General features: G+C 46.1%; 1 protein-coding gene across 1 annotated transcript in view; it reads left to right on the top strand.

Moving 5' to 3' along the window:
• The first annotated feature begins 11148 nt into the window (after positions 1–11148).
• Positions 11149–22724, top strand: part of TEKT5 (tektin 5) — a 37604-nt gene continuing 26028 nt past the window's right edge. Inside the window, exons 1-4 of the mRNA XM_061209580.1 lie at positions 11149–11724; positions 14549–14632; positions 15284–15354; positions 21178–21321. Coding sequence (XP_061065563.1) covers positions 11149–11724; positions 14549–14632; positions 15284–15354; positions 21178–21321 — 875 coding nt within the window. The remainder of the gene's footprint in view (positions 11725–14548; positions 14633–15283; positions 15355–21177; positions 21322–22724) is intronic.

Here is a 22724-nt window from a genome sequence, read left to right as displayed (position 1 = left end):
TGTCACTTCATCTATCCATCCATCCATCCATCCATCCATCTACCCACCTAGCCATACACCCATCCATCTATCCATCTATCCATCCATATTTTTATTCATTTAACAAACCCAAATTGTGCACCTACTATATTCCAGGTATTATTCTAAGTGCTGTGGATACAAATACGAGCAAAATCAAATAAGGTCCTTTCCCTCATAGAACTTATTTCAGGGCCCCACTACCCCAGGTGTGGTCTGTGGACCAGCCTCACCTGGGAGCTTGTAGGAACTGCAGCACCTCCAGCCCTGCCCCCAGCTCTACTCAATCAGAATATGCATTTTAATCCAATCCTCAGGTGATTTGTGGACGCATTCACGTGTGAGAGGTGCAGATTGAAAGGACTAGATGGGAACTAGAGTCCAGGTGAGACACACACAGTATTGTTTTCAGAACTTAAAACAAATACATCATAAATAAACAAGACCTTGGGAAAAGCAATGGTTCAGGAGATGCTCTGATTCACCCCCTTAACCCTGATTCTTCACATTTGGACAATCCACAGCATGGGACTTTTGTTTGCCTTTCTTATCACCCGGTATTCTTTTACATTGCTCACTGTGGTGGACAGAATAATAGCCCCCCAAAGATGTCCGTATTCTAATGCCAGGAACCTGTGGATATGTTACCTTACATGGTAAAGGGGCCTTTGCACGTGTGATTAAGTTAAGGATCTCCAATGGGGAGATTACCCTGGATTACCTGTGTGGGTCCGATGTGATTAGAAGGGTCCTGTAAGAAGGAAGCAGGAGGGTTGGGGGAGAGGGAGAGAAGATGCTAGCTGCCGGCTTTGAAGATGTGGGGAGAGGCCACAAGCCAAAGGATGCAGGCAGCTTCTGGAAGCTGGAAAGGGCAAGGAATCAGATTCTTCCTGGAGCCTCCAGAAGGAACCAGCCCTCCTCACACCTTGATTTGAGCCCCTTGAGGCTCATTTTGGAATTCTGACCTGCAGAGCTATAAGAGAATACATCTGTGTAGTGTCAAGTCACTAACTTTGTGGTGATTTGTGACAGCAGCCATAGGAAACCAATACACCACACTCACCCACGGCATGATTTCAATTTCTTTTTTCTGAGGAAAAATTGGTATATAACGTTATATTAGTTTCAGGTGTACAACCTAATAATTCAATATTTGTCTACATTACAAAGTGATCACAGTAAGTCTAGTTACATGATTCCAAATTTAACAGAACGCTTTTTGATGATCATAACAATCATAGCGTTTCTCTAGGTAATTAGTGTGACTTCAGAAAACGTGGACGTGGAGTCTGGCTTTTCCACTTCCTGGTAGGTGACTTTCGTGCCTCTTCTCTTGTGAAATGGGGAGGGGGGTGGGCTGAATCACGGTCTTCCCACTGTGCTCTGTGGAGCCCTAGGGACTCAGGGGGAAGGGACCCCCCCCCCACCTCCGGCTCCCTCCAGCCAGAGCACCTTAGGGCTCTGTGTCATGTGCCCTGCTTCTGTGCAAGAGTTTATTTGAAGACAACCTTCCGTATTAGAGTGTTTTAAAACCACTCCATTTTAAAAAATTGTTTACAATAAAATGTTGGCAGAAAAATAGAAACTCGACTTCACTGAGATGTTCTCTGAGCTCCCTGCCAGCCCCACTGCAAAGAACATCTATGGCTTTTATCTGGCTCTCCTTCTCCCCAGGGGAAGTGGCACTACCTGAGCCATTTCCCAAGACTAGCTGTGTGCCCTTGGGCAAACAAATGCACCTCTCTGAGCCTCAGTTTGCCTCCCTGTAGAATGAGGGCTCGAATAACGCCCACCTCCAGGCGTGAGCAAAAGGATTACATGAAATGATGCGGCAAAGTGTAGTCTAATAATAATAGTAACACCAATAACAACTGTTGATCACCCACTAGGTGCTAAGTACCTTGTTCTGCCTTTACTTGATTCTCACAGCGTCCGAGGGAGGCACAATCCCCGGCCTTTTCCAGGCTGGGAGAGGGGTCGGAGCTGGGATTCCACTCGAGGGAAAGGCCTCTTCTGCCCGGAGAGCACTGAGCAGATTTCCCCACATGTGAACTTCCTGGCCATGGGACCCCCTCAACCGCTGTCACTGACTCAGTGACTGACATTTCGTAAGCAGGTTGGAGTGGAGGCCAAGGCAGTGATCTAAAGATCTGATCAAGCCTCTCCCCCACTCTCCGCACCTGTTAGCACAAGTTTGTGTGCCCCATGCACAGTGAGGCCAAACAAACCGAAACGTTGGAGTTTGGAGCAGAGAAAGGTTTATTGCAGGGCCACGCAAGGAGACAGGTGGCTCAGGCCCAAAAAAAAACCCCCGAGCTCTCAGAAATTTTTCGGCAAAGAATTTTTAAAAGCCAGATGAGGGAGGGGGTTCACAAGGTATGTGATCAGCTCGTGCACAATACTCTGGTTGATGGTGAGGTAACAGGGTGGTGTCACAGGGGTTAACATTATCAGTCCTTAGGCTCCAGGAGGGCTGGGGGCGGTGTGCTCGTGGTCATCAAGTACTGTAGTCAATATCTTTCATTTGGTGGGGGGTTTTCACATCTGTGAAACAACTCAGAAAATGTGCATCAAACTGTTATCTAGGTACCTCAGAGATGAGCTGAAGCAGAGGATATGGGGGAAAGCTGTCCCGGGAAGGTCCCATAGGGTCCTGCTCGGTTACACCCTGACATAGATTCTTCTATCTCTTTATAGCAGAAAAAATGCACATGGGTCATATATATACGATAATATAGATATATTCAAGGAGCCCCGCCTTGCTTAGGAAAATCAAGCCAGAGCCCCAAATGGCTGAAAGGCAGGCGGGTCAGTTTCTCTGGTGACAGTTTCACTTTGTGGATTTTCATCAGGGTTTGTCCTGGAACATCTCCCCAGATCATTCAAGCAAGTGACCTGGAGCCCAGGTGAGCAGGACCCCAGAGGATCCCAGCCTGCAGCGAGGTGTCCAGCCTGGAGATCACCAAGGGAATTTTGGCCGCCCTCTGGGTTTTCCTAAGGCCCCACCCCCTTCCACAGCAGCCCTGTAACCGGTGCCAGGCGGGGTCTGTGGCATTCATGCCTGGGCTCCCTCACACCTACAGCACCAGGCTCCTAAAACAGGAGTTTCTTTTCTTCTCTTTTTCTAAACATCTTTACTGGAGTGTAATTGCTTTACATTGTTGTGTTAGTTTCTGCTGTATAACAAAGTGAATCAGCTATACATATACATATATCCCCATATCCCCTCCCTCTTGCGTCTCCCTCCCACCCTCCCTAACCCACCCCTCTAGGTGGTCACAAAGCACTGAGCTGATCTCCCTGTGCTATGTGGCTGCTTCCCACTAGCTATCTATTTTACAGTTGGTAGTGTATATAAGTCCATGCCACTCTCTTACTTCATCCCAGCTTACCCTTCCCCCTCCCCGTGTCCTCAAGTCCATTCTCTACATCTGCGTCTTTGTTCCTGTCCTGCCCCTAGGTTCTTCAGAACTACTTTTTTTTTTTTTTTTTTTTAGATTCCATGTATATGTGTTAGCATACGGTATTTGTTTTTCTCTTTCTGACTTACTTCACTCTGTATGACAGACTCTAGGTCCATCCACCTCACTACAAATAACTCAATTTTGTTTCTTTTTATGGCTGAGTAATATTCCATTGTATATATGTGCCACATCTTCTTTATCCATTCATCTGTCGATGGACACTTAGGTTGATTCCGTGTCCTGGCTATTGTAAATAGAGCTGCAATGAACATTGTGGTACATGACTTTTTTTGAATTATGGTTTTCTCAGGGTATGTGTCCAGTAGTGGGATTGCTGGGTCGTATGGTAGTTCTATTTGTAGTTTTTTAAGGAACCTCCATACTGTTCTCCATAGTGGCTGTATCAATTTACATTCCCACCAACAGTGCAAGAGTGTTCCCTTTTCTCCACACCCTCTCCAGCATTTATAGTTTGTAGATTTTTTGATGATGGCCATTTTGACTGGTGTGAGGTGATACCTCACTGTAGTTTTGATCTGCATTTCTCTAATGATTAGTGATGTTGAGCATCCTTTCATGTGTTTGTTGGCAATCTGTATATCTCCTTTGGAGAAATGTCTATTTAGGTCTTCTGCCCATTTTGAATTGGGTTGTTTGTTTTTTTGATATTGAGCTGCATGAGCTGCTTGTAAATTTTGGAGATTAATCCTTTGTCAGTTGCTTTGTTTGCAAATATTTTCTCCTCTTCTGAGGGTTGTCCTTTTGTCTTGTTTATGGTTTCCTTTGCTGTGCAAAAGCTTTTATGTTTCATTAGGTCTCATTTGTTTTTATTTCTATTTCTCTAGGAGGTGGGTCAAAAAGGATCTTGATGTGATTTATGTCATAGAGTGTTCTGCCTATGTTTTCCTCTAAGAGTTTGATAGTGTCTGGCCTTACATTAGGTCTTTGATCCATTTTGAGTTTATTTTTGTGTGTGGTGTTAGGGAGTGTTCTAATTTCATTCTTTTACATGTAGCTGTCCAGTTTTCCCAGCACCACTTATTGAAGAGGCTGTCTTTTCTCCATTGTATATTCTTGCCTCCTTTATCAAAAATAAGGTGACCATAGGTGTGTGGGTTTATCTCTGGGCTTTCTATCCTGTTCCACTGATCTATATTTCTGTTTTTGCAGCAGTACCATACTGTCTTGATTACTGTAGCTTTGTAGTATAGTCTGAAGTCAGGGAGCCTGATTCCTCCAGCTCCGTTTTTCTTTCTCAAGATTGCTTTGGCTATTCGGGGTCTTTTGTGTTTCCATACAAATTGTGAAATTTTTTGTTCTAGTTCTGTGAAAAATGCCACTGGTAGTTTGATAGGGATTGCATTGAATCTGTAGATTGCTTTGGGTAGTATAGTCATTTTCACAATATTGATTCTTCCAATCCAAGAACATGGTATATCTCTCCATCTGTTTGTATCATCTTTAATTTCTTTCATCAGTGTCTTATAGTTTTCTGCATACAAGTCTTTTGTCTCCTTGGGTAGGTTTATTCCTAGGTATTGTATTCTTTTTGTTGCAATGGTAAATGGGAGTGTTTCCTTAATTTCTCTTTCAGATTTTTCATCATTAGTGTATAGGAATGAAAGAGATTTCTGTCCATTAATATTGTATCCTGCTACTTTACCAAATTCATTGATTAGCTCCAGTAGTTTTCTGGTAGCATCTTTAGGATTCTCTTTGTATAGTATCATGTCATCTGCAAACAGTGACAGTTTTACTTCTTCTTTTCTGATTTGGATTCCATTTATTTCTTTTTTGTCTCTAATTGCTGTTGCTAAATCTTCCAAAACTATGTTGAATAACAGTGGTGAGAGTGGGCAACCTTGTCTTGTTCCTGATCTTAGTGGAAATGGTTTCAGTTTTTCACCATTGAGAACGATGTTGGCTGTGGGTTTGTCCTATATAGCCTTTACTACATTGAGGTAAGTTACCTCTATGCCTACTTTCTGGAGAGTTTTTATCATAAATTGGTGTTGAATTTTGTCAAAAGCTTTTTCTGTGTCTATTGAGATTATCATTTGGTTTTTATCCTTCAATTTGTTAATATGGTGTATCACATTGATTTATTTGTGTATATTGAATAATCCTTGCATTCCTGGGATAAACCCCACTTGATTGTGGTGCATGCTCTTTTTAATGTGCTGTTAGATCCTGTTTGCTAGTATTTTGTTAAGGATTTTTGCATCTATGTTCATCAGTGATATTGGCCTGTAGTTTTCTTTCTTTGTGACATCTTTGTCTGGTTTTGGTATCAGGGTGATGGTGGCCTTGCAGAATGAGTTTGGGAGTGTTCCTCCCTCTGCTATATTTTGGAAGAGTTTGAGAGGGATGGGTGTTAGCTCTTCTCTAAATGTTTGATCGAATTCGCCTGTGAATCTATCTGGTCCTGGGATTTTGCTTGTTGGAAGATTTTTAATCACAGTTTCAATTTCAGTGCTTGTGATTGGTCTGTTTATATTTTCTATTTCTTCCTGGTTCAGTCTCGGAAGGTTGTGCTTTTCTAAGAATTTGTCCATTTCTTCTAGGTTGTCCATTTTATTGGCATAGAGTTGCTTGTAGTAATCTCTCATGATCCTCTGTATTTCTGCACTGTCACTTCTCCTTTTTCATTTCTAATTCTGTTGACTTGAGTCTTCTCCCATTTTTTCTTGATGAGTCTGGCTAATGGTCTATCAATTTTGTTTACCTTTTCAAAGAACCAGCTTTTAGTTTTATTGATCTTTGCTATCATTTCCTTCATTTCTTTTTCATTGATTTCTGATCTGATCTTTATGATTTCTTTCCTTCTGTTAACTTTGGGGTTTTTTTTGTTCTTCTTTCTCTAATTGCTTTAGGTGTAAGGTTAGGTTGTTTATTTGAGATTTTTCTTGTTTCTTGAGGTAGGTTGTATTGCTATAAACTTCCCTCTTAGAACTGCTTTTGCTGCATCCCTTAGGTTTTGGGTCATCGTGTTTTCATTGTCATTTGTTTCTAGGTATTTTTAGATTTCCTCTTTGATTTCTTCAGTGATCTCTTGGTTATTTAGTAGCATATTGTTCAGCCTCCATGTGTTTGTATTTTTTACAGTATTTTTCCTGTAATTGATATCTAGTCTTACAACATTGTGGTCAGAAAAGATACTTGATATGATTTCAATTTTCTTAAATTTACCAAGGCTTGATTTGTGACCCAAGATATGATCTATCCTGGTAAATGTTCCATGAGCACTTGGGAAGAAAGTGTATTCTGTTGTTTTTGGATGGAATGTCCTATAAATATCAATTAAGTCCGTCTTGTGTAATGTGTCATTTAAAGCTTGTGTTTCCTTATTTTCATTTTGGTTGATCTGTCCATTGGTGAAAGTGGGGTGTTAAAGTCCTCTACTATTATTGTGTTACTGTCGTTTTCCCCTTTTATGGCTGTTAGCATTTGCCTTATGTATTGAGGTGCTCCTATGTTGGGTGCATAAATATTTACAATTGCTGTATTTTCTTCTTGGATTGATCCCCTGATCATTATGTAGTGTCCTTCTTTGTCTCTTGTAATAGTCTTTATTTTAAAGTCTATTTTGTCTGATATGAGAATTGCCGCTCCAGCTTTCTTTTGATTTCCATTTGCATAGAATATCATTTTCCATCCCCTCAGTTTCAGTCTGTATGTGTCCCTAGGTCTGAAGTGGGTCTCTTGTTGACAGCATATATATGGGTCTTGTTTTTGTATCCATTCAGCTAGTCTATGTCTTTTGGTTGGAGCATTTAATCCATTTACATTTAAGATAATTATCGATATGTATGTTCCTATTACCATTTTCTTAATTGTTTTGGGTTTGTTACTGTAGGTCTTTTCCTTCTATTATGTCTTCTGCCTAGAGAAGTTCCTTTAGCATTTGTTGTAAAGCTGGTTTGGTGGTGCTGAATTCTCTTAGCTTTTGCTTGTCTGTAAGGGTTTTTATTTCTCCATTGAATCTGCATGAGATCCTTGATGGGTAGAGTAATCTTGGTTGTAGGTTTTTCCCTTTCATCACTTTAAATATGTCCTGCCACTCCTTTCTGGCTTGCAGTTTCTGCTGAAAGATCAGCCGTTAACCTTATGGGGATTCCCTTGTATGTTATTTGTTGCTTTTCCCTTGCTGCTTTTAATATTTTTTCTTTGTATTTAATTTTTCATAGTTTGATTAATTTGTGTCTTGACGTGTTTCTCCTTGGACTTATCCTGTATGGGACTCTCTGTGCTTCCTGTACTTGATTATTTCCTTTCCCATATTAGGGAATTTTTCAACTATAATCTCTTCAAATATTTTCTCAGTCCCTTTCTTTTTCTCTTCTTCTTCTGGGACCCCTATAATTTGAATGTTGGTGCATTTAATGTTATCCCAGAGGTCTCTGAGACTGTCCTCAATTCTTTTCATTCTTTTCATTCTTTTTTCTTTATTCTGCTCTGCAGTAGTTATTTCCACTATTTTATCTTCCAGGTCACTTATCCATTCTTCTGCCTCAGTTATTCTGCTATTGATTCCTTCTAGAGAATTTTAAATTTCATTTATTGTGTTGTTCATCATTGTTTGTTTGCTCTTTAGTTCTTCTAGGTCCTTGTTAAACGTTTCTTGTATTTTCTCCATTCTATTTCCAAGATTTTAGATCATCTTTACTAACATTACTCTGAATTCTTTTTCAGGTAGACTGCCTATTTCCTCTTCATTTGTTTGGTCTGGTGGGTTTTTACCTTGCTCCTTCATCTGCTGCATATTTCTCCATCTTCTCATTTTGCTTAACTTACTGTGTTTGGGGTCTCCTTTTCGCAGGCTGCAGGTTCGTAGTTCCTGTTGTTTTTGGTGTCTGCCCCGAGTGGGTATGGTTAGTTCAGTGGGTTGTGTAGGCTTCCTGGTAGAGGGGACTGGTGCCTGTGTTCTGGTGGATGAGACTGGCTCTTGTCTTTCTGGTGGGCAGGACCATGTCCAGTGGTATGTTTCGGGGTGTCTGTGAACTTATTATGATTTTAGGCAGCCTCTCTGCTAATGGGTGGGGTTGTGTTCCTGTCTTGCTAGTTGTTTGGCATGGGGTGTCCAGCACTGTAACTTGCTGGTTGTTGAGTCGAGCTGGGTCTTAGCGTTGAGACGGAGATCTCTGGAAGAGCTCTCGCCAATTGATATAATGTGGGGCCTGGAGGTCTCTGGTGGTCCAATGTCCTGAACTCGACTCTAGCAATAACAGGAGTTTCTGATTGATGTCCGTTGGTGTCTGAATCGGAAGCCATGGCCTCAGAGCCCCACGGTTGGGAAAATCTTCAGGACAATATACATGCATATAAATAATATATATAAAGTATATATCCAGAGGCCCACGGGAGGCAGAAAGCCTTCAAGACAATATATATTCAAGTAAAAAAATGTATGCTCTTCCATCCTGTAACTTCTTCTAGAAGTTATGCTCAGACATGCCCAGAAATATACATGGAAAGATGCTGATTGCATTTATGCAGAACTACTAAGGGAGAGAGGCCGGGCTTAAAGGACTGTGTTCTACGTGACCTTGTTTATATGGCATTTTGTGGGGACAGAAGGCCCGCTGGTGGTTGCCGGGTTAGAGGCAGAGGGAAGAGCACAAAGGTCTTCCTGGGTGATGGGGATGATCTCATCCTGGTGGTGGCGGTGGGCCTGTGTGCCTTCATCGGCACTCACAGGACTGCACCAAGAGGGTTAATTCCACTGTGTGAAAATTGTACCTCTGCGAACCTGACTTAAATAAATGCAAGTGGCAAGACATTTATTGCAGCGATGTTTGTACTAGCAAAAGACTGGAAACAACTTAAATGCCCAGTCGTAGAGAATGATCAAATAAATAATACACCTCCATATAATGCAGCACTGCACAGCTACTAAATGGAAGAGAGAGATGTTTATGGACCGAAATGAGATGATCTCCAAGAGTTACAGTTATGTGGAAAATGGTGGGTATAGTGTTTACCATTTATGTAAAAAAGATATAGATTGATATAAGCTTGTATGTGCATAGAATGTCTCTAGAAAAATACAAAAACCTGTTCATTGGAGTTATGTCTGGGAAGACTGGAAGTAGCTAGGAGTAATGAGAAAATCTAAATTTTACTTTATACCCTTGGATACCACATTAATATTTTTACTATGAACATTTAGTGCTTAAGAAATACCCTGAGTCTTTCTGGACCATTTCTTGGCTGCTCCAATGTGCAAGCACTTCCTGTGTAGGATGTCCCATCTTCAATGATCCAGCAAGGTGAGCACTGTAGGTACAGAGGGGCCCAGAGCCCACCCTATAAGGTGGGGAGGTCAAGCTTTCTTTATAGGTTTGCTGTGGAAATTAAATAGATGAGTATAGGTAAAGCCTCGGGTATACAGAAGGTGCTTAATACATGTTATTTCTCTCTGCCTTATCCCCCTCATACCCACTCCATTTTGCAGCCCTGGTTTTAGGCAATTGGGGAGAAAATTCACATTAGCCATCTCGCTCCACTAACAAGGACCATTTGAGGGTTAGAGTATTTTCTTTGCCATTTCAAAAAGGGGGAAAGGAGCCCACAAATCAAGCATCCCACGTGTTGAATATCTTGAGACTTTGTTGCCACTCCCACCAGCCAAGGAGGGGAGGAAGTTTCTTGTTGGGTTAAAAATATTGGTATAGAATAGAGGGTTGAACACTTTTTCTGGAATAATGAAACCCTCAGTCTGGACACCCATTCACCCCTTCAGTACTGTGCCGGGTGCTGGGACTTAGCAGTGAAGCCAAATGGACACAGTGGAGCCCCACATGGAGCTCACAATTCCCCTACCCTGCTTCCTTATTAAGTTCAGCTTCATTGAAGTATGGTTTATATACAGTAAACGTCCCCCTTTTAGTGGACAGTTCTATGGGTTTTGACAAATACAGATAGCTGTGTAACCCCTGAAACCATCAAGACACAGAGCAGTCCTGTCGCCATTCCCAAATTTTCTCCTCCTCCTTTGTGGTCAATCTTTCCCCTACCCCCAGCCCTGGCAACAACTGACCTGCCTTCTGGCCATATGGATCTGCCTGAAAGTCATCCAGATGACATCCAGAATGTCATCTAGATGGACTCATACAGGATGTATGAGTCTAGCTGCTTCCATTTAGCTTAATGCATTTGAGATTCATTCCTGCTGTTTCGCGTGCCAAGAGCTCATTCTTCTTTACTGCTGAGTAGTAGCCCATGCTGTGCATGGACCACTTGGGTGCCATCCTGGGGCCAAAGAGAGAAAGAAAACAACTAACCTTGACCAAATTGGCCCTGAGCTGATTGGGTTTACTGCAGTGGACCACATTAAATTTTCTCCCACAGGCAGAGTTAAGTTTGGAAAGGCAGATTCGATTATTATGAAAAATACATAAATGCCATTTCTTGCACCTCCAACTCTGTAGATTGAAAAACTCATTCATTCTGTTGATTTTTTTGGTCTGTGTTTTGATTGTGATGCTATGGCCCCAGCTGGGGCAAGTGAGCAGGGGTCCCAGTAAGGCCCCACTCCCCCAGGCTTTATGACAACAGTGCCGAGTCATAGAGGTCCTGCCCATCCCTCAGAGAAGCCCCTTCCCCTTCCTGTGGTGCCTTGGCCCCCTTAGGCACAGTTTTGCCCTAGCGGAGCTGACGGGGGAAGATGGAGTTTCTTGGAACCACTCAGACTGCCAGTTACTGTGGCCCCAAGAAAGCCTGTGGCATCAGCGCGCTGCCCCCGGTGGCGCCGGCCCCGGTGATCCAGGAGTGTTACCAGCCCTATTACCTGCCTGGGTACCGCTACCTGAACTCATGGAGACCCAGCCTCTTCTACAAGGTCTCCAACACCCAGACCTGCCTGGATGAGGGAGCCACGTGCCGCAGCGCCCTGCGGCCGCCCACCATCCTGCCGGCCGTCCGCTCAGCGCTCTTCTGTCGCTACAGCCCCCATGACTGGGACCAGTCCAACCAGCTGCAGATCCGTGCGGCCGAGGCCTCGCGGCTGTGGGCCGGCCGGCTGATGGGCGACTCCATGCGGCTCATGCAGGACAAGGACCAGCTGACGCGCCAGATGCAGGAGGGGACCCGCCGGAACCTGGGCCAGAGGCTGTCGGACATCGGCTTCTGGAAATCGGAGCTGAGCTATGAGCTGGAGAGGCTTCTGAACGAGAACCACAGCCTGGATGCAGTCAAGAGGCGGCTGGAGTGCACGGCCGAGGAACTGAACTGTCCACTGCAGGTGAGTGTGGGGTGCGGAGGGGGGGCCCGACGGCCGCTGGGATACCACCCCTGCAGTGCAGCCCCTCACACTCCCCTTGAGTGAAGATCAAGGTGACAGGCGCCGTGCAGCTCAGTTTGAGCTGCATCATCATCTATAATCAGCTTTAAGCTAAAAAATATATATATATATATATATATAACTTAGTCAATTGAAAATAATCCCAGTCCAATCAGGGTTCCTCAGACTGAATGGAATTTCCTTTTCTCCTTGGGGTTACATCAAAATCACAGGGATTTCATAAAGACATCACAAGCATGTGTGTGTGTATGTGATGGTCTTTAGAAGATGTGCTTCAAATAACTGCTCTATTTTTCTCTGTAGCCCTTAAGACCTGCTAACATACTGTACAATTTACTTATTGTTTTGCTCCACACACTAGAATATAGGCACCATGAGGGCAGGGATTTCTGTCTGCTTTTTCACCAAGGACTGCTATTCAGCTGTGGGGGACCAGTATGTCTATGCTGGTCCTCAACGAGCAGTGTCTGTGCTGATTGCCTGTCATCTAGACCAATGTTCTGAATGTCTTCCCATCCTGGCACAGTGTGTGGCACACAGCAGGCACTCGAGAAGTATTTGTTGAATAAATGAATAAATATCTGAATGTGGACATCCTCCACACTTTGGTTTCCCAGTCTCCAGCCATATCCTGGAGCAGTTAGGATAGCTTTAGGCTTCATGTAAACAGCTATCTGACTACAGCAGCTCAGCCAAATAGGAATTTCATTTTCTGTTATGAGAATTCCAGGGGAAAAGAGAGGAGGACGCTGCAGCCTCCACGTGATACCAGAAGGGACCCAGCCTCCTGTCTGCTTGGCCATCCTTAACACGGGGCTTTTGTCCTACTACTTTCAAGGACGTTTCAGATCTCATATTGCAAACTCCCGCTTGCCAGGAGCATTTGGATATTCTCAGTCGAGGCAGGAGGATGGGGTAGGGAAGGGGCAAGATGCCAACTGTGTCTGTCCCTTTATATCAGGGAATATCACTTTTCCAGAAGGTCCGTTATGTGAGTCCATTTTTAGCCCATCTGCCAGAACTCACGTGGGCTCCCTGGGTGCAAAGGAGTCTGGGTAAGTGAGCATTTTTCACTGGGTCCTGGAGTGGACCCTGGGTGAGGAGCTGGCATTATCTGCCTTTGCTGTGGGAGATCATTGTGGCCACACAACATGATGTTCTGCTACTCCCTGGAGTGTGTGCGAATGCAGAACCCCTGCCTGCAAACCTCCTGCAGCCGTGCCTGCTCCGTGGCAGGCGTGGGGGCTTCTGTAGGAGAGGCCCTGCCTCCATGTTTCCCCCGGAGACAAGGCACAGGTTCTGACCACTATGGGATGGGGGTTCCTACTGTTTCCCTATGCCCCCAGGTTCCCCCCTGCCGGAAGGCCAGTGGGCAGGGCTGCTGCTCAGAGACCCAAAGCAGAATCTGAAATCTAGTGCTCCTCCCCTCTCCCCGACTCTCTCCTCACTCCCCCAGCCTGTCTGGAAAGCCCAGCTCTGCCCCATCACGTGGCCCTCCTGTGACAGACACATGGGGGCACAGGGACCAGAGGCATCTCACTTCCATCCACTTGTCTCCAACTCCAAGGTTACCACCTCAGTCCAGGTGCCTCTCAGTGGACAATGGTGACGGCCTCCTTCCTGGCTTCCTGACCTCTGGCCCCTCCAACGCATTTTCCAGACAGCAGCCAGAGGGATGGTTTTAAATATTAAACTATATCTCTGCACCTCCCCGCTAAAACCCCCCCAATGGCTTCCTAATGCATCCTAGTTGACATCTGAGTTCCTTGTCACAGGCCCAATGGCTTCCTGTCTGCTGCTCCTCCTACCCCAGGGCCTTTGCACTGGCTGTTGCCTCTTCCTGGTGCATTATTCCCATTCATTTCTGCTGCTTCTCATAATTCAGGTCTCGGTCTGCCACGTCCTTAGAGAAGTCCTCCCTGACCACCCTGCTGGTTATTCCCCACCCACCCACAGCTCACTATTTTCATCACAGCCCTTATCACAGTCAGGAACGATTGAGTTTCTTTCTATGTTCATTTGTGTGTGTTCTCTCTCTTCTGTTAGAACTCCATGAGAGCAGGGACTGTTTAGTTCACTGCAGTGTCCCCAATGCCTTGATGGAGTGTGACACAGAGAAGGGGGCAGTGAATTCTTGTGGCATCAAGTGCTCCCCCTCCTTTCTGAGTTCCCAGATACATTTGCGTCCCAACACCAGGTGCCGTGCTCCCCTGCCTCCTTCTCACTGCCGCTGCTCTTTGTGACATCACAGGCCAGTGACCCATCACAATTCTTTGACAGTCTGCTGCTGCAGGAGCTCCACTGAGCAGCCACTCCCCTGGCTTCTGTTCTGCTCTGTTCATGTCCCCATGACGGTTGTAAGGTCCATGTGGCAGGGTTGCCTGGGTCTCACTTGGCCTATGTCCCTTTCCAAAGCTCTTCCCCCATTTAGAGATCTCCAAAAAAGGGTGTTCATATATATTCACAGGTAATTCTTATAGACAGTATTCTAAGCGCTTTACATTTGTCAAACTGACTTAACCAGTAAGGCCAACTTGAGATGTGCACCGATTTTGCACCCATCTACCATCTCAGCATCCCACAGCCCTCACTGATGGAGAAGGGGAGGCAGAAGCCCACCCAAACGCACAGTGATGGGGCCACATGAAGCATCCAGGTTTCCCAGGAATGAAACAGACCACGGCAAAGGTAGATGTGAGTCAATTCTGCTCAGGGTCTACATACAGCTGCAGGGAGAATACATGATTCCCCACGCCCCCTACAGGTGGCCCTGGAGTGTCAGTACCAGCGAGAGAAAAGGATCGGGATTGACTTGGTCCATGACAACGTGGAGAAAAATCTTATCCAGGTAAGATGCCCCCTGGGTCTGGCCAGCCCTCTGAGGGAGGAGGGAAGTCCAGCTGGTCAGAGAGGTTTCTGAGCTGCCTGTCAGGAGCAGAAGTCACATGCGTCACCCCATGCAAAATTAGGGCTCAGAAAGCGTGGGTGGGGGCCTAGGTTGCAATTTAGAAACAGTGAGAAAGGAGGTCATTTGACCCTCAGTCTTTTCCTCTCCAAAATGGGCATCATAATAGGAATACCAATAAGTAACAAAAGTAACAGCCAGTGTTTATTGAGCACCTGTTATATGCCACACACTGTATCACTTCATATGCATTATTTAATTCAATGATAAAATATGAATGTATCATATTTTATGATAAATAAAGGGTCTATGAATGAACCCTTGGTGCATAGTAGGTGCTGCATTTTCTTTCACTCTGGAAGTACATAAAAAGAAAGGACAGTAGGGCAAAGAATGTGCAGCTTTCACAGTCGACCCTCAGGTGCCTGGCCCGGGGATCATGCTGGTCGAGTCAGGAGATGGACCCCACCCTGACATTTCACCTTGTGGGGTGGAGGGTGGGCAGTGAGAGGTGAGGGGTGGAGCTCTGGCCTGGGAGACAGGAGGCTGTGAGTTTCTGAGGGGCCGCGCTCTTTCTGACATCTTTCATTGCAGGAAGTAGATTTGCTAAAATGTTGCCAAGAACAGATGAGAAAACTAGCTCAAAGGATTGACATCCAGATGAGGTAAGAGCTGCTTTCTCTCCCTTTTCTTGGAGTTTGTTTTGGGTCTCCCAGGTTTCAGGGGTCCCGTGTCTCCAGGTGGTTCTTTTGATCAGTGGTGTACTGGTTAGCTTTTAACAACCAGCTCTCCAGGAAAAGAAAGAAGTCCTGATCTGTCGCATTTGTCAGTTTCAGCGATGTAAGTGCTACCACCATGGCTGATCTCAGTCTATCAATATGATGTTACTGAGATGCACACGATTGATTTTCATGAGTCAGCACAGCATTGGTGGTTCTTGTTTGCAGTGAGAGCCTTGGCAAAAGAAATTGGCCTCACTGAGGCTTCTCTTAGCCTGTGACTTCCCCATGCGAGTCCTGAACTTTGGGACATGGCAGAGAGTGGGTGGCATTGGGCATCAAGGTGAGAGGCCCGGGCCTCTCCAGAGGGGAGCTGGTGGACACCTTGAGCCACTGTTCCTTTTAGTCTTCAAAGGAATCAGCTTTTTGTTCTTGGAAGATTATGTAACTGATATCATGACAAGGCAGGAGGCTCCCCCATAATTAAAGGGAGGCTTGAGTTTTACCGGGCTTGGGACCCATAGATGAGGCCTTGGCACCCAGCTCCCCCGGAGGCAGCAGCTTTCCCGCCTGGCCCTTGAGCTGGGCACTTGCCTTTAACTCTTGCAGGCAGGCTGCTCTGCTGGGTACTCCTTCTTGTTTACTCAGATATAGCTAACAAGAGACGGGCTGGCAACCTGGCCAGGGCTGCCCCTTCCCGCTGTGTGGAGGACGTAGGCAGCTTGCATGGGATGCTAAGGGGTGAGGAAGCTTGCAGATAGGCTCTGGGGGCTTGGTGCCCTGGTTTGTTCTACCCCAAAAACAGCAGTCGCCCCTACTTCACACACACACACACACACAAACACACACACAGCAGCCCCTCAACTCCACTGAGGCTGTAAGAATGGGTGGCAGAGGTAGGAGAGAATTATCCTGTAAAAATAAAATAAATAGCATCCAGGACAGTGTTGAAAAGCTGCCTGCAGATCTAAGGGTGTGGTCAGGGGCAGACGAGTTGGGAAAACCCAGGGAGACATCAGAGGTGGAGAAAAGTCGAAATGAGATGCAAATACAGCAGTGACTGAGGTGACAGTTGAATGGATGAAAGCACGGTTGAATTCCATCATTATGTGCCTCTGGCTTGACTTCTGACATTTCGACCTACCACTTGGACTATGTTTGTCTAATATTCGTCTATACATTAATCCACTTAAAAAAACCCTTCGATACTTGTACTTAAACAGGAACGTTTTAACAAAGGGAGTTCTTCGGGCAGGCAAATGCCTTTATTGTATTTTTCTTGCCCTATGTTTACAATCACCTATTTTTTGGCAAAAGAGCATGGTTTTCCATTTGTGGTTGACATGGGGCTGTGACAAAACTTGGTGTTAGAGTGACGGGAGGGCTGAGGTTTGGGAAATGGGACAGTTTGAGCCGGAAGAGTGAACAAAAGCCCAGACTTAAAACTGGGGAGCTGGACCCCGGAAGGGAAATCTTGAAACTGCGGTGGACGGGGCGCTGCTTGTGCTGGAAAAGTAGAAAGACCAAGACAGTCTCATCGACTGGGAGACACAGAATGAGAGACACAGTGAACTCTGATGTCAGAGGGAAAAAGAGACAGAAAGAGAAAGACCCGAAGCCGTAAACAGAGAGAGATGAGCAGAGAGACAGAGGGACAGAGAGGGACACAGACATGCCAGACAGAGAGAGAAATCAAGAGGTGAGAGAGATGAAGAGATGGAAAGGGACAGACACAGAGAAAGAGGAAAAGAGAGCAGGAGAGGCTGGGAGGAAAACAGCAGAGGCAGTGTGGGTGGGGAGGGGATGAGAGCGGGTGGAAGGGACTCTCCTCTTTGCCAGGACCAGAGGCCCAGTCACCCTGGAGAGAGGCCCTTTGACCTTGGGCAGCGGCCCCTTTTCAGAGGACACCTGTCATCTTGCAGGGAGGAAGTCGGGGCAGCCTAATTAACCTAGAACTGGCCAGAGCCTCATCAACAGGGCAGAATTCAGTGCGACCTTGCCCTTGGGGAAGCTCTGCCGCTCACCTGCTAGGGTGGCTGCCCCAGCCCCGGGCAGCTGATGGGCTGTTGACTCGAGGTTTTCTAGGCGAGGCCTGAGGCCTGCATCTGCGCAGAGCCGAGTCCTCACCTCGCCAGGTGCCCCAGCAAAGCAGAAAAGGCTTTCCTGACTGTGCAGGAGCCAGGTTCAGGCTTTTCCTTGTGGGCTGACAGCTGAGCGAGTCTTGGCACTGGCCAGGCTCTCCATCTGGGGGAGATGGGGCTGTCGTCTCCCTCCCCGGGCCTCATTAGCCAGGGCCAGGCGGCTGGACCAGCTGACCTGGGATTCTGAGGCCCCAGGTTCCCCTCTGATGCTCTGGCACGTTTCTCTTCTGCATTCTGGTCTTTCTTCACACTCCACCTCATGAGGCAAGATGGGGCCCCATTTCCCCATGGCTCTGCCAATTCCAAAGGCCGTAAGGGCCCCAGGATGGCTCTCCTTGCTCCAACATGACCCTCTGTGCATCCTGATGGGTGCAGACCCAGCATGAGGATTTAATTTCTTTGCTCCTGGCCTGTTTGAAACCTCTCACCAGCTTTCAGTATCCATAGCAGAAAAAGAACGTGGCAGAAAGATAGAGACAGGCAGGGGAGAGGTAGAGAGAGACACACACTGAGGCCCCGAGACAGAGAGAAACCAAGCAAGAGGAGGCAGAAGGAGATAAAGATGAGAGAGACAGAGGGACAGAGACAGGGAGAGGAAGGGAGAGAAAGGGAGGGAGAAAATTAGATGCAGGTGGGGAAAGAGAGATACCGACGTGAGACGTGCACCAATCGCTTTAGTTGCGTCTGGACATCAAACTGCTCAAAGTTATTCCCTTCTCCAGTCCCTTTCAATTCCTTTAAGACATCAAGGGAATCTAAAAAAATGGTACAGATCTTCCCTGGTGGTGCAATGGTTAAGAATCCTCCTGCCAACGCAAGGGACATGGGTTCGAGCCCTGGTCCGGGGAGATCATGCCGCAGAGCAACTAAGCCCACGCGCCACAACTACTGAGCCTGCATGCCACAACTATGGAAGCCCCTGCACCTACAGCCCATGCTCTGCAACAAGAGAAGCCCCTGCAATGAGAAGCCTGCACACCGCAACGTAGAGTAGCCCCCGCTCGCCGCAACTAGAGAAAGTTCGCGTGTAGCAATGAAGACCCAATGCAGCCAAAAATAAAATAAATTAAAAAATTTTAAAAGAAAGTAAGAGAGAAACCAGAGCCTAATAAAAATGAATAAATAAATAAATGGTACAAATGAACTTATTTACAAAACAGAAATAGAGTCACAGATGAAAAACAAACTCATGGTTACCAGGGGGGAAAGGGAGGGAGGGATAAATTGGGAGATTGGGACTGACATATACACAGTACTATATATAAACTAGATAACTAGTAAAGACCTACTGTATAGCACAGGGAACTCTTCTCAATACTCTGTAATGACCTATATGGGAAAAGAATTTAAAAAAGAGTGGATATATCTATAAGTGTAACTGATTCACTTTGCTGTATAGCAGAAACTAATACAACATTGTAAATCATCTACACTCCAATAAAAATTTTTAAAAAATAATAAATTAAAAAAAAAAAGAAGAAAAAAAGACATCAAGGCAAAACTCCCAATCAATGCTTATGCGTCTTTAATTTCCTTTTTTCAACCAAAAAAGAAACAGAAAAAGTTTCAGGCTTAGAACCTGCTGGAGACAACAGATTCTAGCTAGCATTCTGTTAGTGTTTACTTTGCATTTAGGTTTGGAAACAGTTACTTGTTTTCTTTTAAAGACAGTGATGTAGATTTTTCCTTTTGAAGTACATTTATTTATTTATTTATTTTTAAAACATCTTTATTGGAGTATAATTGCTTTACAATGGTGTGTTAGTTTCTGCTTTATAACAAAGTGAATCAGCTATACATATACATATATCCCCATATCTCCTCCCTCTTGCGTCTCCCTCCCACCCTCCCTATCCCACCCCTCTAGGTGGTCACAAAGCACCGAGCTGATCTCCCTGTGCTATGTGGCTGCTTCCCACTAGCTATCTCTTTTACATTTGGTAGTGTATATATGTCCATGCCACTCTCTCACTTCGTCCCAGCTTACCCTTTCCCCTCCCCATGTCCTCAAGTCCATTCTCTACGTCTGTGTCTTTATTCCTGTCTTGTCCCTAGGTTCTTCAGAACCATTTTTTTTTTTAGATTCCATATATGTGTGTTAGCATACAGTATTTGTTTTTCTCTTTCTGACTTACTTCACTCTGTACGACAGACTCTAGGTCCATCCACCTCACTACAAATAACTCAATTTTGTTTCTTTTTATGGCTGAGTAATATTCCATTGTATATATGTGCCACATCTTCTTTATCCGTTCATCTGTTGATGGACACTTAGGTTGGTTCCATGTCCTGGTTATTGTAAATAGAGCTGCAATGAGCATTGTGGTACATGACTCTTTTTGAATTAGAAATGCATTTATTTATGTATTTTATTTATTTATGATTGAAAAAAGAAAATTAGCAGGTAAATAATAATACAGGTACTTTGGGAATATGGCAAGAATCATGAAAGTGGGTCTCCAACGTCTGGAGTCTTGGCGAACAGTGACATTTAAGTCTAAACTTCTCAGCCAAGATACCAGCCCTTCAGGCTCAAGTCCTGGCCCCACCCCATTGTGCTCTCCTCACCTGGCTCAGTCCCAGACTCCACCCACCCCTGACTCCACCCACTCCCTGACTCCGCCCACTCCTTGACCCTGCCCAGGCCATGACTCTGCCCAGTCCCTGAATCTACCCAATCCTGACCCTGCCCAGTCCATGCCTCCACTTAGTCCCTGACTTCACCCAGTCCCTGATTCTGCCAGCCTTTTGAGCTGCTTATGGGTCCCTAAATACCTGGATGTCTCTCGCTTCTCTGCTTTTGCACATGTGGTAGCCTCAGCTTGGAATTCTCATCCCCCCAACCCAACTTTGTCCATAATATCTACTCCTATTGTTACGAAAACCCAGCTCAGACACTTTCTGGGGAAGCCTTCCCTGACCACCCCTCACCCAGCATTAATGGCTTCCTCCTCTTTGTTACTGTGTATCCCTTCTGAACCTGCACTGTTGCTCTTTTCATTCTCTCTTTATTTTTTACTGTATTTATTTACACAAATCCGTGAGCAACTTGAAGGTAGTGACTGAGGCTTATTCATGTCTTTTCCCTCTGTGCCTGGCATAGCATCAGACACAAGGATTTGTGAACCAATTTAAATTGAAACCTGGCTTTGTCCAAAGTGTGAATTCATATCTACTATATTAGGTCAGCAAACTACAGCTGGAGGGCCAAATCTGGCCCACCACCTGTTTTTGTAAATAAAGTTTTTTGGAACACAACCACAACCATTCATTTACACATTATCTATGCCTGTTTTCCTACGTAGTTGAGTAGTTGCAAGAGAGACCATATGACCCACAAAACCTAAAATATGTAGTATTTGACCCTTTACAGTAAATGTTTTCTAAGTGACAACAGGTCTGCTTGGATTGCGGGGAGGGTGGGGTAGTGCAGGGAGGCCCTGGGTGTGCGGGGGGGTGGGCATCAAGGTGGGAAGAGGGCTGGAAGCCACGGGGGGTGGGCAGAGCACCCTCCTGGGGGTCCAGAGACTTGGCTTCCAGCAGTGGCTCTGCACTGACCTCCCCTGTGACCTTGGGTGAGGGACGCTGGGTGCGTGCATAATTCGGGGACATGTCCTTGCCCCCACAGGGATAACCGGGATGCTCAGCATGCCCTGGAGAGGGACCTCGAGGACAAAAACTCAGCCGAGTTCATCGATGGGAAGTGCCTTAACCTACGGAACACATCAGATTGCATCAGCTTCTTCCACGGCGTGGAGAAAATTGATGGCACGTAAGTACCGGGCTGTCAGTCCTCACCTGGCCGTGTCCGAGGGCAGCAGGGGTTTCTGGGTCTGATCCTGCTAAGGAAACGTAAAGGGGCATCGTGCACCAGTCAAGTGTGAGGCCGTGTGGTTGAGTGGGGATCCTGGGTTGCAAGCTACAGAATCCAATTCTGGCTAACTTAAGATGGAATTTACTGGAAGGCTGTTGGGCAGCCACAGGCTCCAGGGGAAGGCTGGAGGGGAGGTTCTGGCAGCCTGAAGGAGCCAGCGAGAAAGAGCTCATCGGCCTTGTTGTTGGAGCGCCACTGCCTTTCCACGCTGGCCCCACTTCACCCAAGATACAAATTCCAGCAAGATATTGGCTTGTGAGGGTCCCACAGCTGCTGCTGCTGAGGCACCTGGATTGGCAAGTCCACCAAACAAATTCCAGAACAAAATGGCTGTAGCCAGAAGGAGGAGGAATTCAAGTTTGGCTGGGAGAGCCAACTGATGCCTGCCCATGCTGGCAGTGGCTTAAGAGTGGATTCTGGAGCCAGGCTGTCTGGCTTCCAATCCAGCCTCCACATTAACCCTCGGGACAAAGGACTTAATTTCTCTGGGCCCCGTTTCGTCACCTCTACCACTGGGATAAAAATAGCACCCACCTCCCAGAGTTGCTGTGAGTATGGAAAGGTGGGCGTGTGAAGTGCTAGGCACAGAGCCTCGTGTCGGGGAATGACGACGGCTAACATTTATTGAGTGCTTGCTGTGTGACCTCATTTTCTCGTCACAACAGCTATGAGGATGGCACCTCCTGTCTGCCTGGCACTGCCATGGGCACGTCCTAGCATCACGGAATTGCGTGCAGAACGAAGGCATGCTTTCCCCATCGGCAGTCTGAGGTCTGGGATAATGAGGGCTGGAGAGAGATGCTCTGGGTACATGCAGAGGGTGGGGGTCTATCTTGGTCCCTTTAAAAAAAATCTCTAGCACATAGCATTGTGCTTGGTACATAGTAGGTGTGCAATAAATATTTGTTGAATGAAAGAATGAATGAAAGAGGGAAGGGAGGGAGAGGAGAGAAGGAAAGGGAAGGTCTTCTTGGCCCACACCAGGGTCACTTTCTGGATCGTAGTAAATATGCAGGTGTTGAAAGGACCCTTTGGGGTTTCCTTCATGACCGCTCCTGGGGACCCTTCTCCTCCTCCTGACAAGGTTGACTGCCCACGGCGCTGGCAAAGTGAGCAAGACCTCCAGGGGGCCTAGTCCTCTCAGCCACGGCTGCCCACCTGGACAGGGAGTCTGGAAGCTTCCCTTCCCAAACAGATGCCTTCCTGAAAGCCAGGCAGCCAGGCTGGCTGGCAGAGACTCCGATTTCCGTGCCCACGAGGGGTCTGCAGTTTAAAGTCCTCCATCCAGCGACTCCAGCTGG

Source organism: Eubalaena glacialis, chromosome 13 (genome assembly GCF_028564815.1).
Source record: "Eubalaena glacialis isolate mEubGla1 chromosome 13, mEubGla1.1.hap2.+ XY, whole genome shotgun sequence".
NCBI lineage: Eukaryota > Metazoa > Chordata > Mammalia > Artiodactyla > Balaenidae > Eubalaena > Eubalaena glacialis.
This window is presented reverse-complemented; position numbering and strand designations above follow the sequence as displayed.